This window comes from Triturus cristatus, chromosome 10, assembly GCF_964204655.1.
Source record: "Triturus cristatus chromosome 10, aTriCri1.1, whole genome shotgun sequence".
Taxonomy (NCBI): domain Eukaryota; kingdom Metazoa; phylum Chordata; class Amphibia; order Caudata; family Salamandridae; genus Triturus; species Triturus cristatus.
Window position 1 is genome coordinate 139,962,686 of NC_140593.1, and position 25,318 is coordinate 139,988,003.

General features: G+C 41.7%; 1 protein-coding gene across 4 annotated transcripts in view; it reads left to right on the forward strand.

Moving 5' to 3' along the window:
- The window catches only part of ATP2C1 (ATPase secretory pathway Ca2+ transporting 1), an 831,636-nt gene that overhangs the window by 212,831 nt on the left and 593,487 nt on the right, over positions 1-25,318 (forward strand). For 2 of the 4 annotated variants that reach the window (XM_085630651.1, XM_085630650.1), the window contains exon 2: positions 4,491-4,647. The exons of the other annotated variants lie outside the window; for them this stretch is intronic. In XM_085630651.1, coding sequence (XP_085486777.1) covers positions 4,642-4,647 — 6 coding nt within the window. In that variant the 5' untranslated portion in view covers positions 4,491-4,641. The remainder of the gene's footprint in view (positions 1-4,490; positions 4,648-25,318) is intronic. 4 annotated transcript variants of the gene reach the window in all.

Consider the following 25,318-nt stretch of genomic DNA (forward strand, 5'->3'; position numbering starts at 1 on the left):
TACTTTTGTGGCCGTGTGAAACTCCATGAAGCATAACATTCGTGTTTCGATGCAAATGAATAGTAGTTCCCTTGGTTGCTTTAATAAGTCTTTGCTTTCCTGTCAGTCCTTGCGGCCATTTTAAACTATTTGTGTCGTATAAAGCAGCGCGGTTCTTAAGCTGGGTTCTGTGGACTCCTGGGACGCCTGCTCAGGGTCCCCGTTAAATAAATATTAACATATTAATAGTGTATATATAGGTAAAAAATCCAAACTCAAAATCGAACATGTTCAAACTGTGTAAATGAGAAGGATTTTAAAATTAGAGGTTTAAAATGTAATATGTATGATTAGTTTGATTCGTGGAAGCGATGCAAGTGCAGCACAGATATTGTAATAAAGATCATTGGTGGTCTCAGTTAAAAAGCACTGGTATGCACCATCAAAAAGAGTGCGTGCATTTGTGGTAAACATAGAGAAAGCGATATGCAAAAGTCTAGCATATCGCTTGATCATTCAGAAATGAGGCCATATGTTTGAGAGCTCCGACCTTCCCATTTTTAAATTAGCATTTTGAATTTTCTTTTTTTTGTGTGGAAAAAAGATGTGCATTTGTTTGATGTATACTTTTCCCTGTATATTTGTGTATTCTTCTGAGGTTCAAATAGTTAGTGTGTGTTTAGTTGTTGTTTGCACTGTAGATTTGCCCAGTTCTTTTGGGCTGGATTTGTTAAATGAAAACTTTACATTCTAAAGAATAGCTCTCTCCCTATAAGCGGTGTGAAGGGATACTTTGCTCATGTGACTGTTGTAGGAGCAAAGTTGTCGTTTTTCTAAATATAGTTTGTGGTTACCTTGTAATGTCTTTTTCCGGGTTTGAGGTGGAGTGACGGCACGTGTTTTGTTTTTGGCTGGGTAGTTGTAGAGGGTTTGGAGTCCAAGCTGGTCATGCTGACAAGAGGAGTGTTGGACAAACTGCTGTGCACTTTTCAGAGCTAAGCAGTTTGAGTGAGCACTTTGGTAACAAGCATTGTCAGATCAGTGGGTTTCGTCTGTGCGTGATTTGTTGACTTTGTAAATGTTTTTTAGACATGAAGCACACATCAGCCTTGCGCTGCCGTGTAGCATGTCTATGGAGAATTGGCAAGGTCGGTGGATGTCTTGTATGCAGAGCCTGTTGGCTCTGCCAATGCTTGTTTCTTTACTTTCCATCACTCTGCACAGCAGCTGCGTTGTTGTATACCATGGCTAAAACATTGACAAAGCCACTAGCTCTTGTATAAGTAGGATCTAGTGGCTTTGCCATTGCTTGTTTCCTTCTGCAAGTGCGATTCGGTGAGGGCAAGAATTTAGTGGCCCGATCAAAACATCTGAAAAGTGACATCCTTAAGGATGTATTTAAAGGACGTAAATCTGAGCAACATGGGACGTTCATGTACAGGCATCTTGGAGTGATTTGGTTGTTTTCATGTGATGTTAACAAACATTGACAGAACCTCTAGATCTTGCTTTTTTGTGAATTCACAATCGCACACAGAAGCCGTTAATACATACACAGACTGGCACCAATGCAAAGTGGCAGATGTATATCACAACTATTGCTCTACAATTGCTTCACTATTGAACTACAAAAAAGACAAACAATTATTTAAAGTATAGCAACACTTGAAATTCTGAGATTATTAAATGCAACTTTAATCTACATATATTACCTTCCTTATACATGTATACCTTCCACGTACTTATGATATACCTTCCATGTACTTATTGTATCTTTATATTAATTACTTTGCTTCTAATTCAGCATATCCAATGCACTACCCTATATCTCTTGCAATATATTCTCTACCTTTTTTCTCACTCGTCTCAAACCTCATTCCACTACTCTCGCCAATTCAATACCCTATTTCTTAAACTGTACCACTCTCAATATATCTTCTATCTCTAATCTGGCTCATCTCAAACCGTATTCTACTACTCTTTCCAATGCACTACCCTATATCTCGTCTTTTATCATTCACAATATATCCTCTACATCCACTCTCCCATTCATCTCTTAACCATTATACTACTATGATCCCCAGAATAACCTTTTCTAGACTCTTCCCTCTTCTACCCCTCCTTGCATCATGTCATACCTCATTACTTTTCAGATCTCCCAACAAGCCTTTCTAATACCTTCCCTCTGACTCTTCCCCGTCAACCTCCCCTTTACTCATCCCAACCCCCTCGTACTGCTATGATCTCTAAAGAAAACAAACCTTTCTAGACCCTTCCTTCATCTATCCCTTCACTATTCCTTTTACAATCCAAATAACAGACTAACCTGTCCACTGCTCAAATCAAATGAATTTCATATTTCCCTTCACTAATTCACCACTAATCCTTTTTGGGTTCCAGGGTAGCCTTCTACTTGCCGAAAAGCGCTTTGATGCATTATCAGGGGTAGTAAGCACTATATAAATGTAATTACAATACAATTGTTTAGGCTGGTGTCCTAGGCTTTCAGTGTCAATTCACTGGGAGTCCACAAAAGTCGAAAGGGTAAGAACAGCTGATGTAACGAGTATAAACTAGTGTCATGGAGATATTTTTCATTGTCTTGCTTTAATGAGACGAGCCATATTTTATCCTAAATATCTTTGGGTAAAATGTGAGCTAGACCCACATATAGGTTACACTGCAGAGTGCAGCGACAATGCACAATTTTACTTGTTGAATAGGTGTTCTTTATCTCACTATTGCTTTCCCATTTCATTTTTAAAATCTCATTCAGGTTTGTGAGGTTTTTTTTACTTTCGATTATCTGTAGTTATGTTTACCGTCCTTTTTTTTTTCCTGTTTGATTTTGCATATATCATCGTATATGGGAGTTTTTTTTTTTTTTAGTGTTTTTTTTTTTAAACGTTTGAGCACGAAAAGTCCAAACTTATTTAGGTTTGGCATAATGAATATCACTTCTAGTATGAATGCTGTAACTATTTTGAGGTCCACTTGGAGAGTAGGTTTCACCATTGTGATTGGCCGAGCAAGGCTACAAGAATAGGATACTGTTTGATAATTGTCTGAACAAGAGAGGTGTGCAAAAGCGTGGCTTCTGGTTCAGCTCTGGCACCCTTAACAGTGTAGTTGTTGTCTCTTTGTTCGAGGTGCTAGTTCAGTGTTTTTCTTTTGCTGTAGTTAAATATTTGCTTAGTAGGGCTCTGCTTTCTTTATTGAACTGTAAATAAATTTGTATTGCAGTTGGTGTTCTCAATCTAAGCTGTCGCATTTCCGCAATTTATTGTACATTTTCAAAGATGGAAAGATTTCTATTTACTACATGGTGACTGCAAAGTAGAAAACACGAACTGTTTTTCGCTACGTAAACCGTACGTCTTTGCTCCATTTCCTCGCTCCCGTTCATGTGGGCAGTTCCTCATGTCGTGACTCCGAAGTAGTTTGTATCAACCGTGATGCCTCCTACCACTTCTTGTATTTATACCATACAAGGTGCCTTCTTTCTTTTAAGGTTTTGCTTCAAGTCACAAGTACAGGTTTAAAAATCGCAGCACAAGTAATGCGGTCGTCCAACTGACTGAAGATGGCACATGACATTGGGCCACATTGCATTTGTGCCGTTGTGTGCGCCTCTTGTGTTGTCTGTGTGCATGGACACCTGTTTGTGGGTAAGGTTTGTACGCATTATTGCTTGTACGTGTGTCGGCCTCATTGTGTGCATAAATGAAGGTATTTCTTTGCAGCCACTTTACAAAAGGTAGATCTGTTGCCTTTGTTAATTCTGGTTTATTGTAGTCATCCTTGATTCTTTAAAGCAACTCCAGCTGTTTTAATTTGGGCATGTTACTGTGCGACACAAATTCTGGCATAAATGCTACAAGGAGAATGTTCATTCATAAAGGAAAGCTATTTAAACTATGGGCTGTTTGTGTCTACTTTAAAAATATTTTTCCTGTGGTATTTCTGCGGCTTCAGGTTTTGGAAGTACACTCTGTATTGAAGGGCCTGCAGATGTGCTTTATTTGTACTTTTGTAAGTATCTAATAACAGCTTGCATGCTAAAATCCATGTATTTAAGGCATTCGTCCAGTAACTTGGGGATACAGTCGAAGCGCAAAGGCAGTCCTGTAAAACAGGGGATTGTCAAACAACTTAAGAGCCAAATATTCAACTAATGGGTAGCCACGGTCAGACTCCCATAGCCTAAAAGAAACACCTGGGTTAAACAGTGGGGACACAGCAACTCTACATGTGAAAGACCGTTTGAGTTGGGAGGACCAACACTGTAATGTTGGTTATGCCTTTTATGAGATCTATAGGCTGGACTCTGAAAGGTAACCAGTCATTTTCAAGGAATGAGAGTATATAAACTGCGTGCTTGTTTGCATGACGTGCTGCTTGGGGCTAAAGTTGGCCCTGAGAACCTGTGGAAGAGCTTGGTGTTATTTATTTACTTGTTTTTGTTTTTGTGCGGGGCTGCAAGTTCCAGAATTCGTGTTTTCTTTTTTCAGATCCTACAGTTATCGGTGCCGCCTCCTCCCCGGGGGAAGATCGCCTTCTCATTTTAGGAAAGACCTGCTGCCTCTGTCCTCCACACGAAGAAAACACATATATATTTTTTTATAAGACTCAACTTCCCTAAAGAGTATTTCCCATGGAAAGATGAAGGTAAATGGATAATTTGCTCTTTTAGGATTACTGTGAAGGATAAAAGCTAAGGATTTGTCAGTATTTGTGTGAGGCAGGCTGGGATTTGGAAAAACCGATGTGATACGCCATCTGTTGACCTAAATCTGTTTCTGTTGAGTAGCGTATTGAATGCTTATTTTACAAATATTAAAATTGCAGCTGAAGCTCTTTTTCACACATACTATTTGGGACTTTCATTTTATGTTCCCTGGTTACCTAATAATTGCAGGCAATTCGGTTTGCTTTTTGACTCCTCGTTTTGTTTCTTAGCTATATTCACAGTATGAAAAATGGTATGCTCAACAGTGGTACCTGTTATCCAAGTACGTCAACTGAAAAGGAAATAAGTAAAGTGTATTGCTAACAGCAGATATCAATTTAATACCTGAATAGCATTTTGTATTTCAGTGAATGAATGACAAAAAAGGGCAAAAGATCTGATAATTTTTAACTGTAGAGGTCATGGAAATATCCTTGAAGTTCCCCTCTCTCTGTCTTCCACCCTTTCTTCCAGTGTTGAAAACCACCCTGATGATTTTGCTCCCGATCTCTATTTAAAACCGTCGTCTTTTTTTTAATTTTTTTAATTTTATTTTTTATTTTTTTATTTTCACTCTCCAGTACGGACTAGTGGACCTGAAAGCAACATGTTAGACCTACACAAAGTACAAACAAAAGATGAAGGATTAGGAAGGGGTTGAACATGGTGACCTGAACATAGAATTTATTGGTAATCTGTGGGTGTGCCTCTGCTTCCCTGTTGTGTTTGAGGACTGGATGAGACTCAGAATCTGGGGTGGTCGCTCAGCTGTAAGTGACACTTGAGGGAGACTGTGATAGGAGGTAGACAGGGTGAACCCTCCTATCCGGCAGTAGCATGTTCTTGTAAACGGGAGTAACTAAAAGCAAAGAAACAACCTCGTTAGTGTACCAGGGGCTTGTAGTAGCAACGAGGTGTGATTGAGAAAATAGATGGTGGGTGTATTATAGAGAATGCTCTGAGCATTCTCTATAATACATGCACAGTGAACACATTTGTAGAAAAGTGTTCAGTTTTGCCAGCTCGCGTGGTGTTTGAATAGCAAGATACTTGAGACTAAATTGTATATCTATCTTGAGGGAGGAATAGCTAGCATGTGCTCAAGAGTTCAGTTTAACCGGGGTATTTTGTGGAAATATTGAGAACGTGGCATTGAGTGGCAGTGGTCTTGGTGAAGGCAAATAAGAACCAGATGGACATTAATTTGAGACTGATGTTTCTGGCAGAGGTGATGGGGAAACTTTGATATGGTGAAAATATAGCTAATTGAGGTGGTATATCTCTTATTTGATCTGTGACTGGGGGCGAGTGTCTGAAAAGCTTCAGCGCTCCGTCCATCATCTCCTTGTGTTTGCTTTATCTCCCTAAGTTGGCAAGCTATGCCCAGACGCAAGTCCTTTGCTCACTTTGCCACTGTATTCAACTAGCCGGCTGATGAGGGGTGTTACCCCGAAACCGGTCCCAAGATGCTCGTTTCTGGTCCAAGGAAGACCTGACTAGGCAGTTCGGGCTGGACTGTTCCCATGAGGCACAGGGTGAAGACTGATTTGCATATAGCTGGGTCTGAACTGGGGTGGTGAAGTGAGCTAAAGAACGATGATGGATTCAACCCAGATCAGGGACTTGGTGGGAGTGTCTGTAAAGTTTCAGCGCTCCGTCCATCATCTCCTTGTGTTTGCCCCTTTGGACATGCACCCTATCTAACTCTAGAAAGCATATCAACCCTACACTGAAAAATTAATATGTAGAATGCGTCTAACATGGGTCCGCTTTGCCTCCTGTTTTTTTTTTTTTTTTTAGAAGTTCTTGGCACATTGGTAGACACTGTTGTACTTTAAATAAAATAACATACCAAATTAGGTTCACAGTTGAAGCCAGAAAAATAATTTATAACAATAGTTGCTGGAAATAATTGTCTTCATTACATGTTAGTGTTGTAAGAAAATATACATCTTGCAACTGATGTCTGTCCCATTAACATTTTCTTTTTCCATTTCTATATTTATTTCTATATTTATTTCTATCACATTCTCATGTGTTTTGTATTTTGGTAGTCATCTGTTTCTATTTTATTCTTTTTTGGATGTGTTTTGACCTTTTTATAGTTTTGCCATTGTTTCTATGCAATTTGATTCAAGGCTATTGGGCAAAATGTGAGTAGCGTCTTGTCTTTATGTCTGGATGTAGAATTTCTTGTATTTGGAGGTGGTTTTTATTTTTGTTACTATTTGCTGCGTGCCTGGTAAGTTGAAAGTATTGGTAACCCCGTCATTTGGAGTGACTTTGAGGAGTAGGTTCCTAAGTAACTGACTGAACACTATTCCTGGGTCCATGTCTAAAGACTCGAAGGCTGGTTTGTCGGCTGGGGCATTACTATGTGTTAAGAATCTATTTATTTTCATTTTTATTTATTCCCCTTTTCCACACTTTCTTCACATAATATGCATTTTTAACCAATGTATTTAATTCTAACAGCAGCAGTCGTATCATAGCAGCATATAGCCGGAAACTATGAAACTTTTGGTTATTTACTATTTTTAGTTTATATAGCTAATTCTGCTCCCCTGTTCTCGTTTAAAAACAAAAATAAGGTCAAGTTACGTGGCTATAGATTTTATTTTAAAGACTTAAGATGTTTGGGGAAGGGAGTGTTGCAAATTGCAGGTGTTGCCGTCCAAGCGGTCAAATTGTAACTAATGATTAACATGCTTAGTTTTGACGTTTGCAGCATACTTTGATTTATTTTTAGTGGGTGAGAATACAGTTAAAATGTATGTATTATTCCTAGAAATACCCTGGTGTTTTCGCAAGGAAAGGTTCATATCCAGCAGGTTTGCACTGAAGCTGCATATACCGCCACCTACTAAATAACCTGTGTGGCTATTGTTTTGAGTATTACGTTACTGCTGCCAGCACCGTAAACAAATGTTGTGTTATCCTGCAAGAAATCTGATTACCACAATTATTTTATTTTTTCTTCTGCTGTAAAGAATATTGAATGGATATTTACTGACTATGATTTACTTCAATATTGTTTGGGATAAAGCCTGATAACGAGACGTTTTGTTTTTTAAAAGTTGGGGCTGGCTGTTTAAGATTGGGAGAAGATTAACATTAATCAAGCGACGACGTTGAGTTTATTTGATACAGGAATGTTTTCGAGTACAATGAAAACATGGACCAAGGAAATAGGTTCTGAGGGAACGAGGATCGATGTGATAGAGTGCACGATGATGGGACTAAACGTTTTTAACTGTTGGCTTAACACATACACATGGATCGTATTTGATGCAGTTAACCTTGTGGTCACCAGCATGTGGTGATTCGTATTGTACAATTTCTGAAAATGTCCAAGGTTTTTTGCCATAACTGTTTCAAATGCCAATCAAGATGTAAAAAAAAAAAACTTTAACCAAGCGACAATGCTGTTTAGGAACATTCCACAGGATCACTTCTGTTATTTAGAGTGCCGGACCTTAAAGACAATGTACAGCATTTTGTTTAGTTTTGCAGCATTCATCCAAAGCAGAGTAAAGCTGTGGCCTTGGTGCTAAATCGTCACAGACCTGGTCATTCCCTAGATCCATTATTTAGCAGCGGCCTTTGTTTCCATTGCCCTTGTAAAAGGGCTTAGTTGTAGTTCACACGATGCATACACCATCACTATTGGACAATTTGCTGAGGGAAATGAAAGTGGATCCTCCTGAATATATCACTTGGTAAGCATCGGGTTTATGTTTATAGTAAGAGCCTAAAATGGTTACCTGTAGTTTGTACGTTTTGAGCAAAATGTTACCTGCTAGTTCCTTAAAACCTTGTGTGCTTCGGACGGTCCCTGGCCGTCCGGCGTCACGGTGGGCGTGTGCGGAGGACGGCGGGGGTCACTCATTAAAACACCCGCACAGCGCAAAAAGTCGTGCAGCGCGGTAGGGTTTAATTGAAAGCTATATTGTTATCTTCTCTTTGTTGATCATTCCGCTGTTCTGTGTGCCCACTCTTTATTGGTCTCTGTGCTTCCCACAACCCCCTACACCACTCTAGCCATCTCCTTAGCAGCATGCTACCATTCTCACCAGGCTACTCGTGTACCTCTCTCCCACTGTTCGCTCCTCAGTGCTTCTTCCCATCTTCTGCCTGTGTGTCACCTTCTCTTTTGTCCCTACTTGCACTGAAGCCCCCACACCCTTACAATCCACAAGTCGTTTCCCCAAGCTTCCCCTGCATGTAGGTTTAGTTTGTGTGGTTACATTAAAGTAGCCTATCGACTATAAATTAATGGGATTAATAACAAAATGGTTGCATTCACACTGTGTGCTGCCTGGAGAAGCGGGTTGCATGTAGCTGGGCCAATCCTTTACCTGCTAAATGGGGGGGTTGCTTCCAGAGTAGCAGCTTGGAGAACTGGAGGAACTAAGCAGCCCACACCACAGTGAGCGACTGCATCTGACTTGTCTCCCATTTTGTCCTACTCTGCCATCCCCTACCTGCCCCCCGCTATTGCTTCTGCTTTTCCACCTGTCCTCTCCCCTGCCATCGCTTTTTTCTCCCCTTCTGGCCAAATTATGTCTGTTCCGTCATTGCTTTCCTCCCATTCTGCCTCTTGCTGATATGTGGTTGGCTTTAATGTGCTATGCGTATTTTCGTGTGATTTCATGTAAGCAGGTGGTAAGCCAATGAAGGGAAGGCAGGAGCCAGTTTTGCTCCTTTTATGCTAGAAATATAGTTACATTGAGAAATGCACAAAATTGCAGACAGATTCTTTTCTGAAGATTTAAGTACATGGCACAGCACCATGTTATATTTAATTTTTATAGCAACTGGGTAGTAGAACAGCGTATGAGGCAAACAAACAGTTTAAGGGTGTCAAAAGAAGCATGTGATTGACTGTCCATGCAGGTCTAGCTTTCCACCACAGTGCTAAGTGCAGGCCCACCTCATCTGTAGTGTTAACACTGAGTATTAATAACCAGCTCAAAAATTCAGTGTTCTATCTCTATCACCCTCTTTAAGACCTCATGGAGCTCAAGTTTGCACTATGAGTTCCTGTTGAGCTATACCATCTCGCACATCTACCGACCATCTATCTAGGAGGGCTCTGACATCGCATTCCTATGTTGCATGAAGTACATAACCTGTAAAAGAAAGCGTGCCAGTGCCCAGGGTTGTACTCAGAAGCTCGCTGCTGGTGCAATTTAGTGTCAGCGGGCCGAATTCCAAAGCTGCGTAGCCCTAAATCCAGATTAGGCCTTTTTAATCCACTACCAGACACAACCGGCCTGTTTATTTCACTCATGCGCGTTCCTACTTTCTGAATTTGTGACTGTTTTTTTTCTCTTCCTCTGTGAATGTATTTCTTTCTCTTATTTGAAGAGGAAAAATAAGTGCTCATTCCCAAAAATGAATGCTGAGGGAGCCCACCAGCAACCACAGCCTTAAATTAAGCACTGGTGGCATCGTAATGCCATCTGTGATATCGGGCCTCCTAACCTTTCCTTTTAACAAGAATGCTAACCTGTGACATTTTGCAGATCTACCTTTTCTTTTGGGAAGTAGGTGTGTGGGGCTCTTGGGAAGGGAACTCCCTTACCTTTCCAAAAGCATACCGTTGCTAACATCGTGCAATAAAGCTTTAAGGCGATTTTACATCCATGCTATATTTCATTAAATCACCCATGCTGTTCCCTTATGTTCTACCACATGATCGTGGGCATGCAACTCATTTAAAAACCAACAATTTTAGTCCCCCAGATGGTCCATCACTGGACCATATTGCAGCCTCCCATGGCTCTAAGAACAAAATCAGTTAGTTTTTTTTTTTTATGGCCTTTATTTTCGCCAACCCCCTGGTCCCCAATCCTCGCAGACAAATGCCAGTTCTCCATTTTAATCTGTACATTTTTGCTCCCATGACCTCTGCGGGACACTTCATTTATATTGGGAGAGACGTTCTAAGAAAAGGTCCATTTATATCGACTCTCCTTCCAATGCCACCACCTTCAACTTGAATATGACCACATATATTAAACCTTGAAGACAGTTCCCCTGACCAACAGTACTCTTTGCTCCAAAATGTGACACCAGTTATTAGTAAAACCAAGTGGCCTCTAGAAACTCTCGGAGGGAGGGAGCCAGCAACATCTCTGCCTTGGTCTGAGTGCCCTGTTTTCTGAGGTACCATTTCTTCACACGACTTTGGTTTCCTTCTGCCACAATCATTCATCTGACATTGTAATATTGACACACTATTTGCTTATTTCTATCTGAATATTTTAAATAAGAATATAGCCCAAAGTCTCTTCCACAGCTTATATAGTAAATGTATACATTGTATGAAGAATTAAAACGCACCCTAATTCTTGTTTTTATTTTATTTTTTTACAGATTTTTTCTAGCCTTTAGTATTCAAGAAATGTTACAGATAAACATGCATTTCCAGGTGAATATCTTCAATGAGCAAACAGGTAGTCTCAGCCATTGAAGATAAAATCCCATTGACACCCCATCCTTGCAACATAGTTCCTTATTTTCAGTGGTGTGTTGCTAATACTACTTTCTGCCATGTGTTGCTAAAATGAATTTGGCCCTCTATTCAGCTGTGCACACCCTCTCACTTTAAAGTATGCGTGTTTAGAGTGAGTATGATTAGTAATACGGGTCACTAGGAGAAACTAATTTCTTACTTTGAGTATCTCTTCTCTGGTGCCCATGAAAAAAATACTTCTGAAGAGCTTGCATAGGTGTTGAGGCGTGTGAGTGATGTGCAGAACATTAACAGTGGACATTAGGAGCTGGACAGAATAGACGTTAGAGTTTGCTTCAATGCTGAGTAGTTGGCTAAGCTTGCTGCCGAAGTCAACTAGTTTTAACATAACAGATCAACTGTGTGGGAAAGATACTCGCCTCAAATCTCTGAGTAATCAATGAGTCTAATATACTGGGATTACTTTGTCTGATAGAACTTTGTACTTTTCAGAAAAAAGAAATTGTATGAAATATTCATGTGACGCAGGTCTAGTCCTGGTACGACTTAGTAACTAAAATTATACTGCAGCGGAGAGGGAGTTGTAATCTAGTTGTCGACTGTGACTCCAAGAGACTGGTTCTGATCCCAGTTACTCCATTTTTTTAAAGCCAGGTTCTATTGATTTTCATATTTTAAATAAATGACTGAAATTGTGATTCAGCAGTACATATAATTACTCATTTTATAGTTCAAATGCTCTGTGGATTATTCATGACCTATTGTGTGATTTTTCCATACTTATAATCAACGTTTTATGTTGGCTCGCTTCATGGGTAGTGCTTGCATATATTGCCATGCCTTTTAAACTACTTTAGGATAAAGATTTGGGGTACAAAGGCGTGGGATTACTCCAGGTTTTACAAAGGAGAAAAGTGGGGAGTCTCCTAAAGGGGTATGGTTAGTGTAATTAAGGATGTGGCTTAAATACACAACGTACATTTCTGTGATTTTTTTTTTTTATAGTGTGCCACCCAACCGTTATTTTGGTGCACCGCTGGGTTTTCTGTATTTCATCCAGATATATAACACAACAACTGACAAACATAAAACCAGTTCACAAATCGCAATTGAACCTAGAATACGTGGCCATTGCTCTGTGCGCTCTGCAGGGAACCCAAGCTGTATTCTGAACACCTTTCTGACCCACTGACGGGCACTGTGAGAAACTGCCCTGCCTTCAGCCTCAACTCCAGAGCTTGCAACATGGACCATTATAAACACCGGAAGGGGGCTTAGTTCAAAGTATGCACTATACTAGAGATCAATGGCTACACGAAGAAATGTCATCGCCCCACTTCCCCCTGTTCTGGAAGTCGAATCCTTGTTGGCATGCCCTCGTCTATAAATGCCAGTCTCTCATCTCTGATTGCAGTCGCCTTCCTGCAGCCCCTGAATGCGGGGGCACATATGTCTGCTCCATTGCATCTACCTTCTTGCACACTCACCACAGGGTGTAGGGTGCCCAAAGTCATTCTGTCCACCTTCCTCATCATTCCTTTCCCAGTTCCTCGATTTGCTACCCGGTAAAGGGTGTTTAAAGCGCTCCATCGCTCATTTTCTCCCTCATCCTCTGGTAGGATTCTGGTTTGTACAGGCAGCCAATGTGGATATCGCTAGAGGTGGGAGAGCCAACACATTACCACTGAGAGCAGAGCCAAGCCCGGGGTCAGTCTGGGCTCTACAAGCAGAAGCATGAGCTAAGCTAGTAAAACATATGCCAAGTAAATCAACAACCGTAATGTAAATACAGAACAAAAAGGTTTCATATATCAAAGTTTTCCTTGTAACGTGGGAGCGTTTCCCTTAAGTAAATTATCCTATATCGCTGAACTGAGTCATTTGCTGCAAGTGATAATTTCTTAAGGTGAATTTAGAAACATTCATGCCACCCATTACCCCGACGATGCCAGTAGCGGACCCAGTGGCAGTCCAGGTGTAATCTGCCTCCTTTATGTAGCTAATCTACAAGAGAGGATTTTATGCAGCGCATATCCTGTATTGATGTAGTTCATGGTGCTGTCAAATGTGCTTCTGGAGTAAAAGAAGGCATTGTAAAATAAAATAATTGCCTCCAATCACAGTTTGAGCAACTGAGGTGAGGAAGCAGATTAATCACAGGTTTGCTGGATGCACACTGTGCAATTCAGCCATTAATGTTCATGACACAGTGCTTGCAGAGAGCGCTATCTGCATCTTAAACTACCCCCTCGGGTGTGGGCGAGAGACCCTTAACCGCAAGACAGCAGGGTATGTGAGGTAGGGAGGTTTGAAAAATGGGCTAAGAGTGTGGGCAGTAGGGCAAGCAGAAGCATTTTTAAGGCTCCGCTCGTGTTGAGCTTGAGGTTCCAGAAGGACCTCTTGGTGAACCAGAGCCAGGCATTTGGCTCGAGCCTTCAGTGTCTCGCACAAGAGTCTCCCAAAGCCATCTCAGCTGGTCACATGCTCATTCCAGTTTCTCCACTTGGCCAGCATATTTGATCGAGTGCCTTTTTTATTTCCAAAATTAGCACCTAGAAACAAAATACTCGTGGACATATGGGAAAATGAACCGTTACCATTAGTTGAAAAGATCGAAAGTGAAAAATGTGTTATGTTGAATATTTTTTTTTCTTTGCAGTGTTTTCTGTGTGCTTTTAACCATGCAGCATTCAGTAATTGTATACAAATTACGGTGTGCATTGAAATAGAAAAGGTCTTGCTTATTGTGCAGCTGAAAATGGTTCTACTCAGACCATGGAGGAAAGATGACCGCAAGGTGTAACTGAGTACATTTGTCCTATCAGCCAAGTTCTCAGCCCTCTAGTAGTCAGTGGCCAGTTGATCTGTAACTAGTGTGCTTATGCTAATGATACATTATGGATTATTCAACGTTTTATTTAAGTAGGATACACTCTTTATTAAGTTTCATGAAACTCAGTTGTTTCATGCTGCAGTTGACTAGATCATTTGTGCTTCACCCTATATTTATTATGCGCATCCTCATCAAGTTATTTATGCAGATTGAATTTCAGGAGCTGTCTGTTTTTATCCCTTTCTTGCTCTGATTTTGTTTAGGGAATATTTATCAATTTCCTTACAAGACCGAAGGCTACCATTATGCATTACTCTTTAATGCCACTCCACGCAGCACTTGAAAGAACTTTACATCATAAAATAAACAAAACAACGTACATCATAAAATAAACATAACAGAACATCCAAAACATATGTCCATTCACGGAACAATCTGCGTCTTTTTAATGCTGCTCCGCGCACATAAGTACCTTCTGTTACTGTCTTTACTGACTAGTTTAATATTGTTAGTTTTGCTGTGTAAGAAATGTTTCTTATAATAGGTTTGTCACTTTCCTTTAGCGTACGCGTTTTCCCCAAGAGCGTCCCTCAAATGTGGTTGTTTATGCTGACCGTAACATTCCTCATGCGACGCTTTTAGCTTATTAAATTATCACCCCCGAGGTGTGCCATACCTCTCGGAGCTGTACGCCGACATAACCGCTCTTTCTCCGCTTCAACGGGCCGCCTGGATTCAGGGTCGCGGTATTAACGCTGAGCCACCCGGCACTTCGGTGCAAGGCATAGCATGTCCCGGGAGTGCGGCTGAGCAGAGCAGCTGTGGTGGACTTCACGAATGCTCGGCGGCCCGCTCTGGTCCCTGTGTGGGACTTCATTGTAGGCTGCATGCGCCCGATGCGTTTCCTGTGGTAAGGACACGTCGAGCGGTCCCTGGGTGGATATTAGTCAGCCACAAGGATTAAAGGAAAGCATTGGGCAGTGGCCTTTCTCTCCCAACATCAACGTGCCTCCATCTTGGTTTGAGCTTTGCCCTATTATTAGTTGAAGTGCGGCAGTTGGGAGACACTGCAACAACACTTTGCTCTATATATATTTTTTAAGTTCTTTTTATCAAGACAAAATAAGCTTCAGATACAAGCATATCTCAAGGTATATATGAAACATGTGAAAGACATGGCAAATACCAGACATTATAAATCGCAATATACAATTACATTGTAGGCAATGCCGCACACAACCCACTGGAGTACGTCTCTAAGCCCTCCTGGAAAACCCATTCAGGTCCCATCACAGACCCCTTTATAATGTCCACGGCCCCCATATTTTCTCCTATTTGTGGGGGTATCTGTAGCTTTGATAGACCACCTGCTCCGCACCATGACCTCATTCCATATCGCAGAGCCATGCAGCCACAGTCGGGGGTTCCGCAGCCCTCTATGCACGTACTATGTTCCTCTTAGTGATTTCTCCCCCCCCCCCTCCCTGCCAAAGCAAGCCACAGCTTGACCCGCTTCGGCCACGTGACGCTGGGGATAAGCCATCTGGACTCCCAACGGGACCTGTGCACCCACCACAGCCTCCATCACACGGGGGATGCCCTTCCATACTTCTGGGGCATATCCTGGGGCAGGACCACAAAATATGAAAGAACGATCCCCTCTCGTCATATCCCCTGGCGCATAACACAGAGCCCTGCCCTTAATACGGACCTGCACCATTCTCGAGGCATACGACCTGTGGAGGATGCAGAGTTGAAAAGTCAAAAGTGCGCTCTGATGCCGATTTCCCTGTGGCACTGGTGGGCCTCCACCCAATCATCATCCTTCAACAGACCCACATCTGTTTCCCAGGCCTTGCGAAGGGGACCCAGGCAGTCCGGAGTATTATTTAAAAGTTTATCGTACGTCAGTGACACTGCCTTCTGGATCATGGGGTCCAGAGGAAGCCTATCCTCCAATGTGAGTCTTCTGGAAGGACAGCCCCCTCTTTCAAATGGCAATGAAGTGCCAAACGCAATTGTCTGTATCTAAGAAAGTCACCTTCTCCCCCATTTGGTTGCCCTATATTTTTAACCTGTTCGGAGTTGCCAGAACTTTGCTCCTATATTTTAGTCTGTTTATAAACCGCCTGACTTTTAAACATCGTTTCTGTGAGACCTCTAAATAGAGCTTTGCACACCTCGCTTGATATTTAACCCTTAAGTGCTCAATTTTCACTCCCCATCTCTCCATGTTATATTAATATGTCAGATGAGGAGAGAGAGAGGGCCCCGCGATTTCTCAGGGGAAGATTAATGAAGAGCTGATCTGGAAACTCGTACAGCATGAAATGCGTACCTGCTTATGCGAAATCCTGGATCAGGTTATGGTTAAGAAAAAACCTAAAGGGTCAGATAATGACTGACTATTGGTCCATTTCGGAGGGAGATTCCGATTGCAGGAAAAAAGGGGGTAAGAAAAGGAGGAAATCAAAGCAACTTAAAGACCGTGTCCATTCCCACTTAAGTCGATGGGGGTTGGACGCACCGCTAGAAAGATAGGACGTCCAAGCACCTCCAAAAAGAATGGAAGGATTTTGCACTTGAAAAGCAATGGGTGTCCTATGCGGCGCAATATTGAGGTGTCCATTTTGGCACAAGTGAATCAAATGCCCTCAGCGGCACCCAGGATACTGACTTGGGAGAAGAGGAACAACAGAGCGAACTCCCCTTAGATGAGTATGTGTTAGATCTTAACCAGGAGGACCTTGATGGAGACCATCTCTTTATGAAGGATGAAACCCCTTCTACCTCCAAGGGTATATTTAAAGACCCTTTCGGAGAGGAAATGCTTTCGCCACACATTAAGCACCCCAGGAGTGCCGAGTGGTGGCCCCTAGACCGTGTGGGCAAGTTCATTAAAAAATAAATCAGGAACCCGCTTGAAAAGGAAGCCCTGAATGCACTTAAGGCCAAATGCTCAAGGCCTGCTTTCCATGACCAGGTGTGCCTTACCGCAAACCTAGATCCGGAGCTTATCACCTTCCTCTTTAAGATGGGTAGGAACCCTAGAGAAAGGCTTGAGAGATCTCTTAAACCATGCCAGTACCGCCTCTTTGATGTGGTCCGACCTCTGGCAAGGAATATTGCTGAAGAGTCACTTGTTAACTAACTCCCTTTGAATATAGACCTCCTCAGGAGATAGAGCCAACGGGCCATGGTTCTTCTGGGAAATGCAAATGCTAGTCTCAATGCCGAGAGGCGTAGAGTAGTACTCCTGAAGATACATCCCAGATTTGGAGATCTAGCAGAGAGGGAGGCCTCCGAAAACCTCAAGGTGTCTTTTCTTCGGTGAAGGTATGATCAAAACTCCGGGCAAGTATGTAGCAACCTTTACTGCTCTTGACAAGGCACAATATAATAGGCGCAGAGTTTTCAGCCCAGGTGTTTTTTGTCGGGCCGGCAGAAGGGGACCTCCTGCTGACTGGGGCTCCCAGAGGTCCCACTTCCCAAATTAAAGACAAAGAGGCTTTGGTAGAGGTTATAAAGTACGAGCAACCCTGACCTTCCACCCCTCAAGGAGGACATTTCCATTGCACAAGAGAGAACAGGTCACATGGACAAGGCTCAGCCGGTAGCCAGGATGAGTACAACAATGTTACCTTCTTCTTCCCTGGAAAAAGTGGAAGGTCGCCTCAGACTTTGTACTCAGGCCTGTGAAACAATTAGGCAGGATCCATAAGTCTTAAAAATCGTCCAAGCATTCAGAATGGATTATCCGAAGAAACCTTTTCAAGACAACAGTTCAACAGGAGGTGGCAGAAGAGGAAGTAAAATGTATGTTGCAGAAGGGCGCCACTGTAGAAGTGCCTTTAGAGCACAGGGTTTTTTTAAGTTCACTCTTGTAGAAAAAAAAAAGAGACAAGGGGTGGACACCCATGATTATTCTAAGATCTGAACAGATTCCTTGTCCCTTCCATCTTGAAATGCCTGTAGACATGTTGCTCAAAAAAGGATTGGCTGGTGAAGCTGGGCTTAAGAGATGCCTACTGTACCATTGCAATCGCCTGGGAGTGTCAACCTTGCCTTCAGTTCACCTGTGCCAGTTCCGGGCGCTCCCCTTTGGTCTGTAATTGGCACCATGGTGCTTTACAAAGGTAATGAGAGCTGTAGCTTCTTAAGAGCAAGCGTAAGAGATATATATATTTTTTTCATTTCACCAAACTCCCACAGCTGCTAGCTGCAGAACGGGACACGGACACCAGTTAAGTGCATTTTCTTTGTTTATTTGCTTGTGCTCTGCATGTCTTGATGACACGTTTCGCCCACTTTCTGGGCTTCTATACATGACAAGACTGAAATCTCTCAAAGCCTATATACACATCATACACCATGTGATTACCTCATGACACAGTGAAAATAGAAAACAGACTCCACTTACATTATGGTTTTACATATATCCAAATTGAAATCCATGTTAGTAGCAGTGTCAAAGTAAAAATTGTGAGAAATTGTACAGGGAATGCTGCCAGCCAGTTGCATAAATATTATTCAGCAACCTGGAAAATATAAGTAACTGAAAATGCTATAGTATCATTATGAATACATTTAATTGCAAAGTGCATGTTGGTATTATGTGTCAAAGTTTGCCATGTGCAAATATCGCAAAGTCACATTTGTTCATGGTTCATAAAGTGGTTGTTACTGCTAGGATATCCTGATACCCCTATTATTCTATGAATGAAGCCCTCACTGGCATTACATCTGGGTTGATGGACTATATAATCGCGCTTGGCATAGACTGACCAGGCTATTACTGCATAGTGCAAATTCATGCAATGTGCAAATCTAGCTATTAAGTGCATAGTGCAAAACAATTTCTTATTACAGCATAATACTTGAAATTGATTAAGAATAAGCGATAAAAGCATATTCGAAAAAACTCTCATTGTATAAATAAGTTTTGGGCAAAATTATGGCAGAAACTAACTTCTAAAAAATCTCATAGTGGGGTTTATAATTTAAAAACGTATGACTTAACAATTGCAAAAAATATGGCACTGTTCATATAAACCTATAGCATATAGTACATGATCTGTGGTCCACATTTGGTATAAATATACCAGTTTCCTTAAATAATTCACACAAAGCTACGGATATATTGGAAAGTAAAACCTTAGGATGAAGTACCTTTGCCATTCATATATATGTGGAAACTCTGTTAAAACCTCCTAAAAGTGCCGTTGCGCATATATATATATATATATATATATATATATATATATATATATATATAACCTACTGGCGGTCGCCAGTAGGTAGTTATAGTTAGGACCACGTTTCCATAGGAAAACCTCAACATTCTATTTTGAATAACTTTGGCGCCGGTCGACGAATCCTCGCGAATTTCTCAAAATAGGTGGGGCGCTACGCTCCGCTCCTACCCTGAAAGTCTCGGGGGGATCCGTCAAGCGGGGGCTGAGATAAAAGGGGGGTCCCAAAACGCGTTTTTCCCATGCATTTTTCCATAGACCTTTAGAACGAGCTACAGCCCGAACGGCTGAACAGAATTACTCAAAATTTGGCAGAGAGGTAGTCCCTAGGTCAAGGAAGTGCCTTTTGTAGGTTTGGTGTAAATCTGTTCAGTAGATTCTGAGAAAATAGCCTTTAAATCAATATATATATCTGAGCCCGCTTACGGTACGCTTACCGTACGCTTACGGTAAGCGTACGGTGGCGTGCGCGAGCGCGATTCTGATTGGCTCTTAGATCTTAGTAAACATTCGAATCGGCCGAAACCAGGAAGCGGCGGCCGCCATTTTGTGTATTTCACTCAGAAAAAAAAGAGTGAAAACAAGAAAAGGGGGCAATGAGGAGAGTTACAGACCCCCTTACATTTGTGAGGGGGTCAAAGAAGGACTGTAAAGTACAAAAAACATTTATTGATTTTAAAAAAAATCACGGGGTACGCGTACGGTAAGCTTACGGTAAGCGTACGGTAGAAAAAAAAAAAAAAAAAAAATGAAAATCAGATTTAAGTGTTTAGATATTAGGGGGCTCTAAAAAGAGCCGTTGTGTTTATGAAATGATTTTTTAGTGGTACCTACAAGTAAGTACCGATGCAGAGTCTAAGGTTCAAGAGGAAGACTCTGTTCCCTTCATCATTGAAGTGCACACCATCTCCTCTATAAATGTCTTGCATGTCATAACGCAAGTTGTTGTGGTAAATGGCACCCATACCATAGTCACGGAGGAAAGCAGAAACAGATTTGTTGACGTGCTTTCTTGCTTTGTCATCGCACCGCGTGCCCACCGTGCGTGCACGGCACTAACTGCGTAAAGTGGGCGCGCGGTGCGCGAAGCGCACCGCGTGCTCACTGTGCGCGCACGGCGCGCGAAGCGCACCGTGCGCGCACGGAACGAACTGCGTTAAGTGGGTGCGCACGCCACGAATGGCGTAAAGTAACTTAGCATTTAAAAAACCGTACAAATTCACTGAAAAAACCATAGGTTTCACACACGTTATAGTTAGGAATTAGCATTTAAAAAACCTTGCAAATTCACTGAAAAAACCATAGGTTTCACACATGTTATAGTTAGCTGGACATTTCACTTGTGAAAAACCATTGAAATTCCCCCGTTATAGTTAGTGCAGGCAACTATAACTCACGCGACCGCAATCCTCTGCTGATGACGTCAGATATTACATCACTGTATTTAGACACTTATTTACCCATGTCTTCTTCCATTAATTTTTAGCTATACATATATTACAAATATTTTTTTTTCAGAAAGACACATATGTCATCAGTGATGTAATATCTGACGTCATCAGCAGAGGATTGCGGTCGCGTGAGTTCTAGTTGCCTGCACTAACTATAACGGGGGAATTTCAATGGCTTTTCACGAGTGAAATGTCCAGCTAACTATAACATGTGTGAAACCTATGGTTTTTGTTAAGTGAATTTGTACGGTTTTTTTAAATGCTAAGTTATGTATTTTTTTTTTTTAAGGTTTTTCACCGTGCGCGTACCGTACGCGCACCGCGCGCCCACATTACGCAGTTCGCGGAATTTTTCCGTTTCTACTGTACGCGCACGCTACGCGTACTCCGCGATTTTTCGCAAAAAAATTAAAGGAAATTTTGGCCCTTGGGGGTCCTTCTGGGACCCCCTGACAAAGGCTAGGGGGTCAGGAACTGTCCACCCTGCCCCCTTTTCACGTTCTCCACCTTTGTTTTTCACCCCCTCAGACTGCGAGAGACAAAATGGCAGCCGACACTTCCTGGTTTCGACCGATTCGAATGTTTACGAAGATCTAACAACCAATCAGAATCGCGCACGGCAGCGTGCGCGTACGGTAAGTTTTACCGTACGCGCACGGAGCGCGCCTATAGATGTATATATGCTTTTAAATGCTATTTTCTCAGGAAATACTGAACCGATTTACACCAGACCTGCAAAAGGCACATCCCTGACCTGAGGACTACCTCTCTGCCAAATTTCAAGTAATTCTGTTCAGTCGTTCGGGCTGTAGCTTGGACTAAAGGTCCTATGGAAAAATGCATGGGGAAAACGCGTTTTGGGACCCCCCCCTTTTTCTCAGACCCCGCTTGACGAATCCCCCCGAGACTTTCAGGGAAGGAGCGGAGCGGAGCGCCCCACCTATTTTGAAAATTTCGTGAGGATTCGTCAATCGGTGCCAAAGTTATTCCAAATAGAATGTCGCGGATTTCCTATGGAAACACTATCCTAACTATAACTATCTACTGGCGACCGCCAGTAGAATATATATATATATATATATATATATATATATATATATATATATATATATATATATATATATATATATATATATATATATATATTTCTTAGGCTTCACGGTAAATACCACGAATACAAATCATGTGATTCTGCCCTTAAAGATAATTACCAAAATTCAGAAAGAGATCAGGTATGTTCTGAAATAGGAATGTCTGACTCTGAGGGAACTAGCCAGGCTTTTATGTCTTCTATCCAGGTGATTTTTCCGGGCCCCGTGATATGCAGAGAATAAAAGCAAAGGCCCTACTTGGAGGATTGTAGTATGTAGCCAAGGTGTCTCTAGATCAGGATGCCAAGTCAGAGTTGAATTGATGGCTGGAAAATTTAGACCCCTGGAATGGCAGTGCGATCATTGGATGCTCACCAGACTTAATTCTGGAGAGATGCGAGTTTGAATGGTTGGGGTGTGCTCTTGGGTGCACTGGACACTGGTGGGGGCGCACATGCACACACGCCCACCCTCGCCCCCTCCCTGCTTAGAAGGGACAATATCCTCAACCCTGTCCTACTTGGACAAGAAACTTTGGCTATTTTGCTTGGAGCACAAGATCAGTTTGAAAGCAGAATATTTGCCTGGGAAGGCAAATGTGTCTGCGGACTGGAATTCAAGGTTTTTGCTGGATGTCAGCAACTGGAAATTGAGCATGGTCTGTTGCAAATAAGTATCTTAGATTTGGGGCCCATTGGAGTGGATCTCTTTGCGAACAGGCTGACATTTCAACTGAAGAGGTACTAAAGTTGGATGCCAGACCCGGGTGCTCTAACAATGCACTCCTTCCTTCAAACTTTGAAGGGGAGCAATGCCTACCTGTTCCCACCCTTCACAATGATAGAGGGTTCTTCAGAAGGTGAGACAGGAGAGATGCTCACTAGTCATAATAACTCAGTTTTGGGTATCACAGGCACGGTTTCCAATGACCTTGGAGCTAGCTTGCAACATTCCCTCTTTTCTTCCTGCCGAGGACGGTATGTTAAGACGCAGATGGAGAAGAACACCATCTGGTTCTGATAGGGACTTTGAGCCTTCATGTATGAAGAATATCAGCAGATCTAGTAAAATGTCTTTTCGGATTAGAGCTGAGTAACTCCTTTTAGAGTCTTGGGCTCCTGGAACCTGTTAGAGGTATAAAGGAATATGGAAGAGGTGGGTACGTTGGTGCTTGGAAAGGGATTTGGATCCCATGGAGGCTCCTACAGTTCAGGTAGTTAACCTTCTGGTAGGACAGTTTGATAGAAGCCTTAGCAATAGGACGATAAACTGCTATAGGACCGCGATCTCTGCGGGGCACACTCTGGTCAATGGCAGGAGTGTGGTGGAAAAATGTTTTGATCTGTAGAGTGCTTAAGAGCATCAGGCTAAGGAGACTCCCTTGATCAAGGTATGACACCCTATGGGATGTAAATTTAGTTCTGAGTATCTTTTCCTCTTGGCCTGGTATTAGATATTTGGATCTGAAGAAACTTTCCATGAAGTTAGCTTCTTTACTTTGATTAATATCCTATCGACATGTGTCGGATGGTAAAGCTTTGGATTCCAGGAAGAGTGAGTTTTGCCCTGATGGTACTGACCAGCTTTTGATTTCCTTTGTAAAGCCATTTAAAGTGGTTACCTCTGCAACTATTGCAAGATGGGTGAAATTTAACTGACTGGTGTGGATTTGTGGAAGTTTCAGGCTCACCCTATGAGGGGAGATATGCCTAATCAATCCTTTTGGAAGGATGGCAGACTTGAGGATATTCTGAAGGCTGCTGACTGGTCTAACTCCTCCACTTTTGGAAAGCATTACTGTAAGCCCATTGAACGCATGTCTGATGTGGTATTGGAGGGCTACCAACATGCATTTTCTTTTTTGAACTATCCTTTTTATTGGCATTTTTTTATCAATTTTTGGTACAATCTGTATGTTTTCACGGTAACAGTAGGTATATATTCCAAACATCCGTCTTTTCAACAAGAATTACAGTAAAACTTCAGCAGGGGACATAAAATTATCCAATTTCAATTTCCAGTGTACATCTTGTCAACACTTCCATGCTCCACTACAGCCTATCTTTTCTTTAGTATTTGATGTCATGTTCTTACTATATAAAGGTTTCGTGCAGGGAGTAGTTGCGTCAGTTGCCCACATCTTGCGCTCTTGTGTAACTATGCCCTATATGCTTCTACAAATGCAATAAGGAACAATATAAAGAAGGAAAAGGAAAGGAAACTAACATAAGGAAAACACAACTATGTCTACCAGGGGTCCACATATCGTCAAGCTGCGTCACCATATTTTGTTTGTGGGTTTAGCCCACTGCAACAACCAGGGAGCCGGGGGGAGGCTGGTGGGGGCAGGAGGAGGTGGGCACGTGGAGCAACCACCTCTGTGGCAAGTAAGGGCTACCAACATGCTTAATTGTAACTTGTCTTATAATGAAACGGCGGTTCTCCAAATTAAATGGCAAGAGAATCTGAATTTCATTAAAGTCACGGAGGCTAACATTATCCCAACCACGTCCCAAAATTTGGGATATTCTTTTTGTTACAGTAGTAAACCTTAAACATTTTTACAAAGTATTTTTTTTTAAAAAGGGATAAAGAGAAAGTTAAGGAAATATCATAGTTATAGATGGTGATTTATTGGATGACTTCTTGGTTGATTTCTTGTTTTCCAGGCTTCCATAACCTGGGTAATTAATTACTTTCTCATCATATAATAACCAATAGTTTGCTTCCTATAAGCAACTTTGTTCTTCTGAGAAGTTTTGCTTCCTATGGATGCTTTATCTTCGTTCATCCATGAAGGAGAGTGCAAGTTTTGCTATTCAAAGAGACAGATTGTTCTGTGCATGAACTTGTATGTTATGGATGTTCTGTTCTAGAATGCTTATTTTGATATATAGCTCTTTCAAGTGCTGCATGGAGTGGCATTAAAGGAATAATGCAGAATGTTAGCCTCCTATTCAGGTTCTCTTGGCATATAGGTTGGTGAATCGCGATTTCCACCTTGGTGAGCTCCAGGTCAGACTAGTTGATGGCCTAAAGTAACTATCTCGTGCCCTCCCCATGTACAGTGTTGTCATCAATGATGTCATTTCAGATGCTGCAGCTTTAGCAGCTATATCATAGAACATGTCATGAGTGGAATAATATGTGATGTTGTTCGTGCAGAACTAGGGTGCAGGTTCTAGTTACTTTAGGGCATGAGTTTAGTTACTTGAGATAACTATAACTGATGAATTTCAGTCAGTTTGTTTGATTATAATAGTAGGTTTCAACCGACATTTTCACCTAACTCTTGCGTCTCTTTAGTTTTAGTTTTTTTCAGTAAATGTTTGTTTATTTTAACGCAAAGTAAGATATTCTCATAGCGAACTATAATGTCCCTTCTACCTTTTGTGTTTTCCTGTGAATTTATAATGGTTTTTAATGTTGAATAATACTTCAGTGCCATATGTAACAGCATCCCCTCTCTGCACATGAATTTCAGCTCTACTTGGCATTTAAT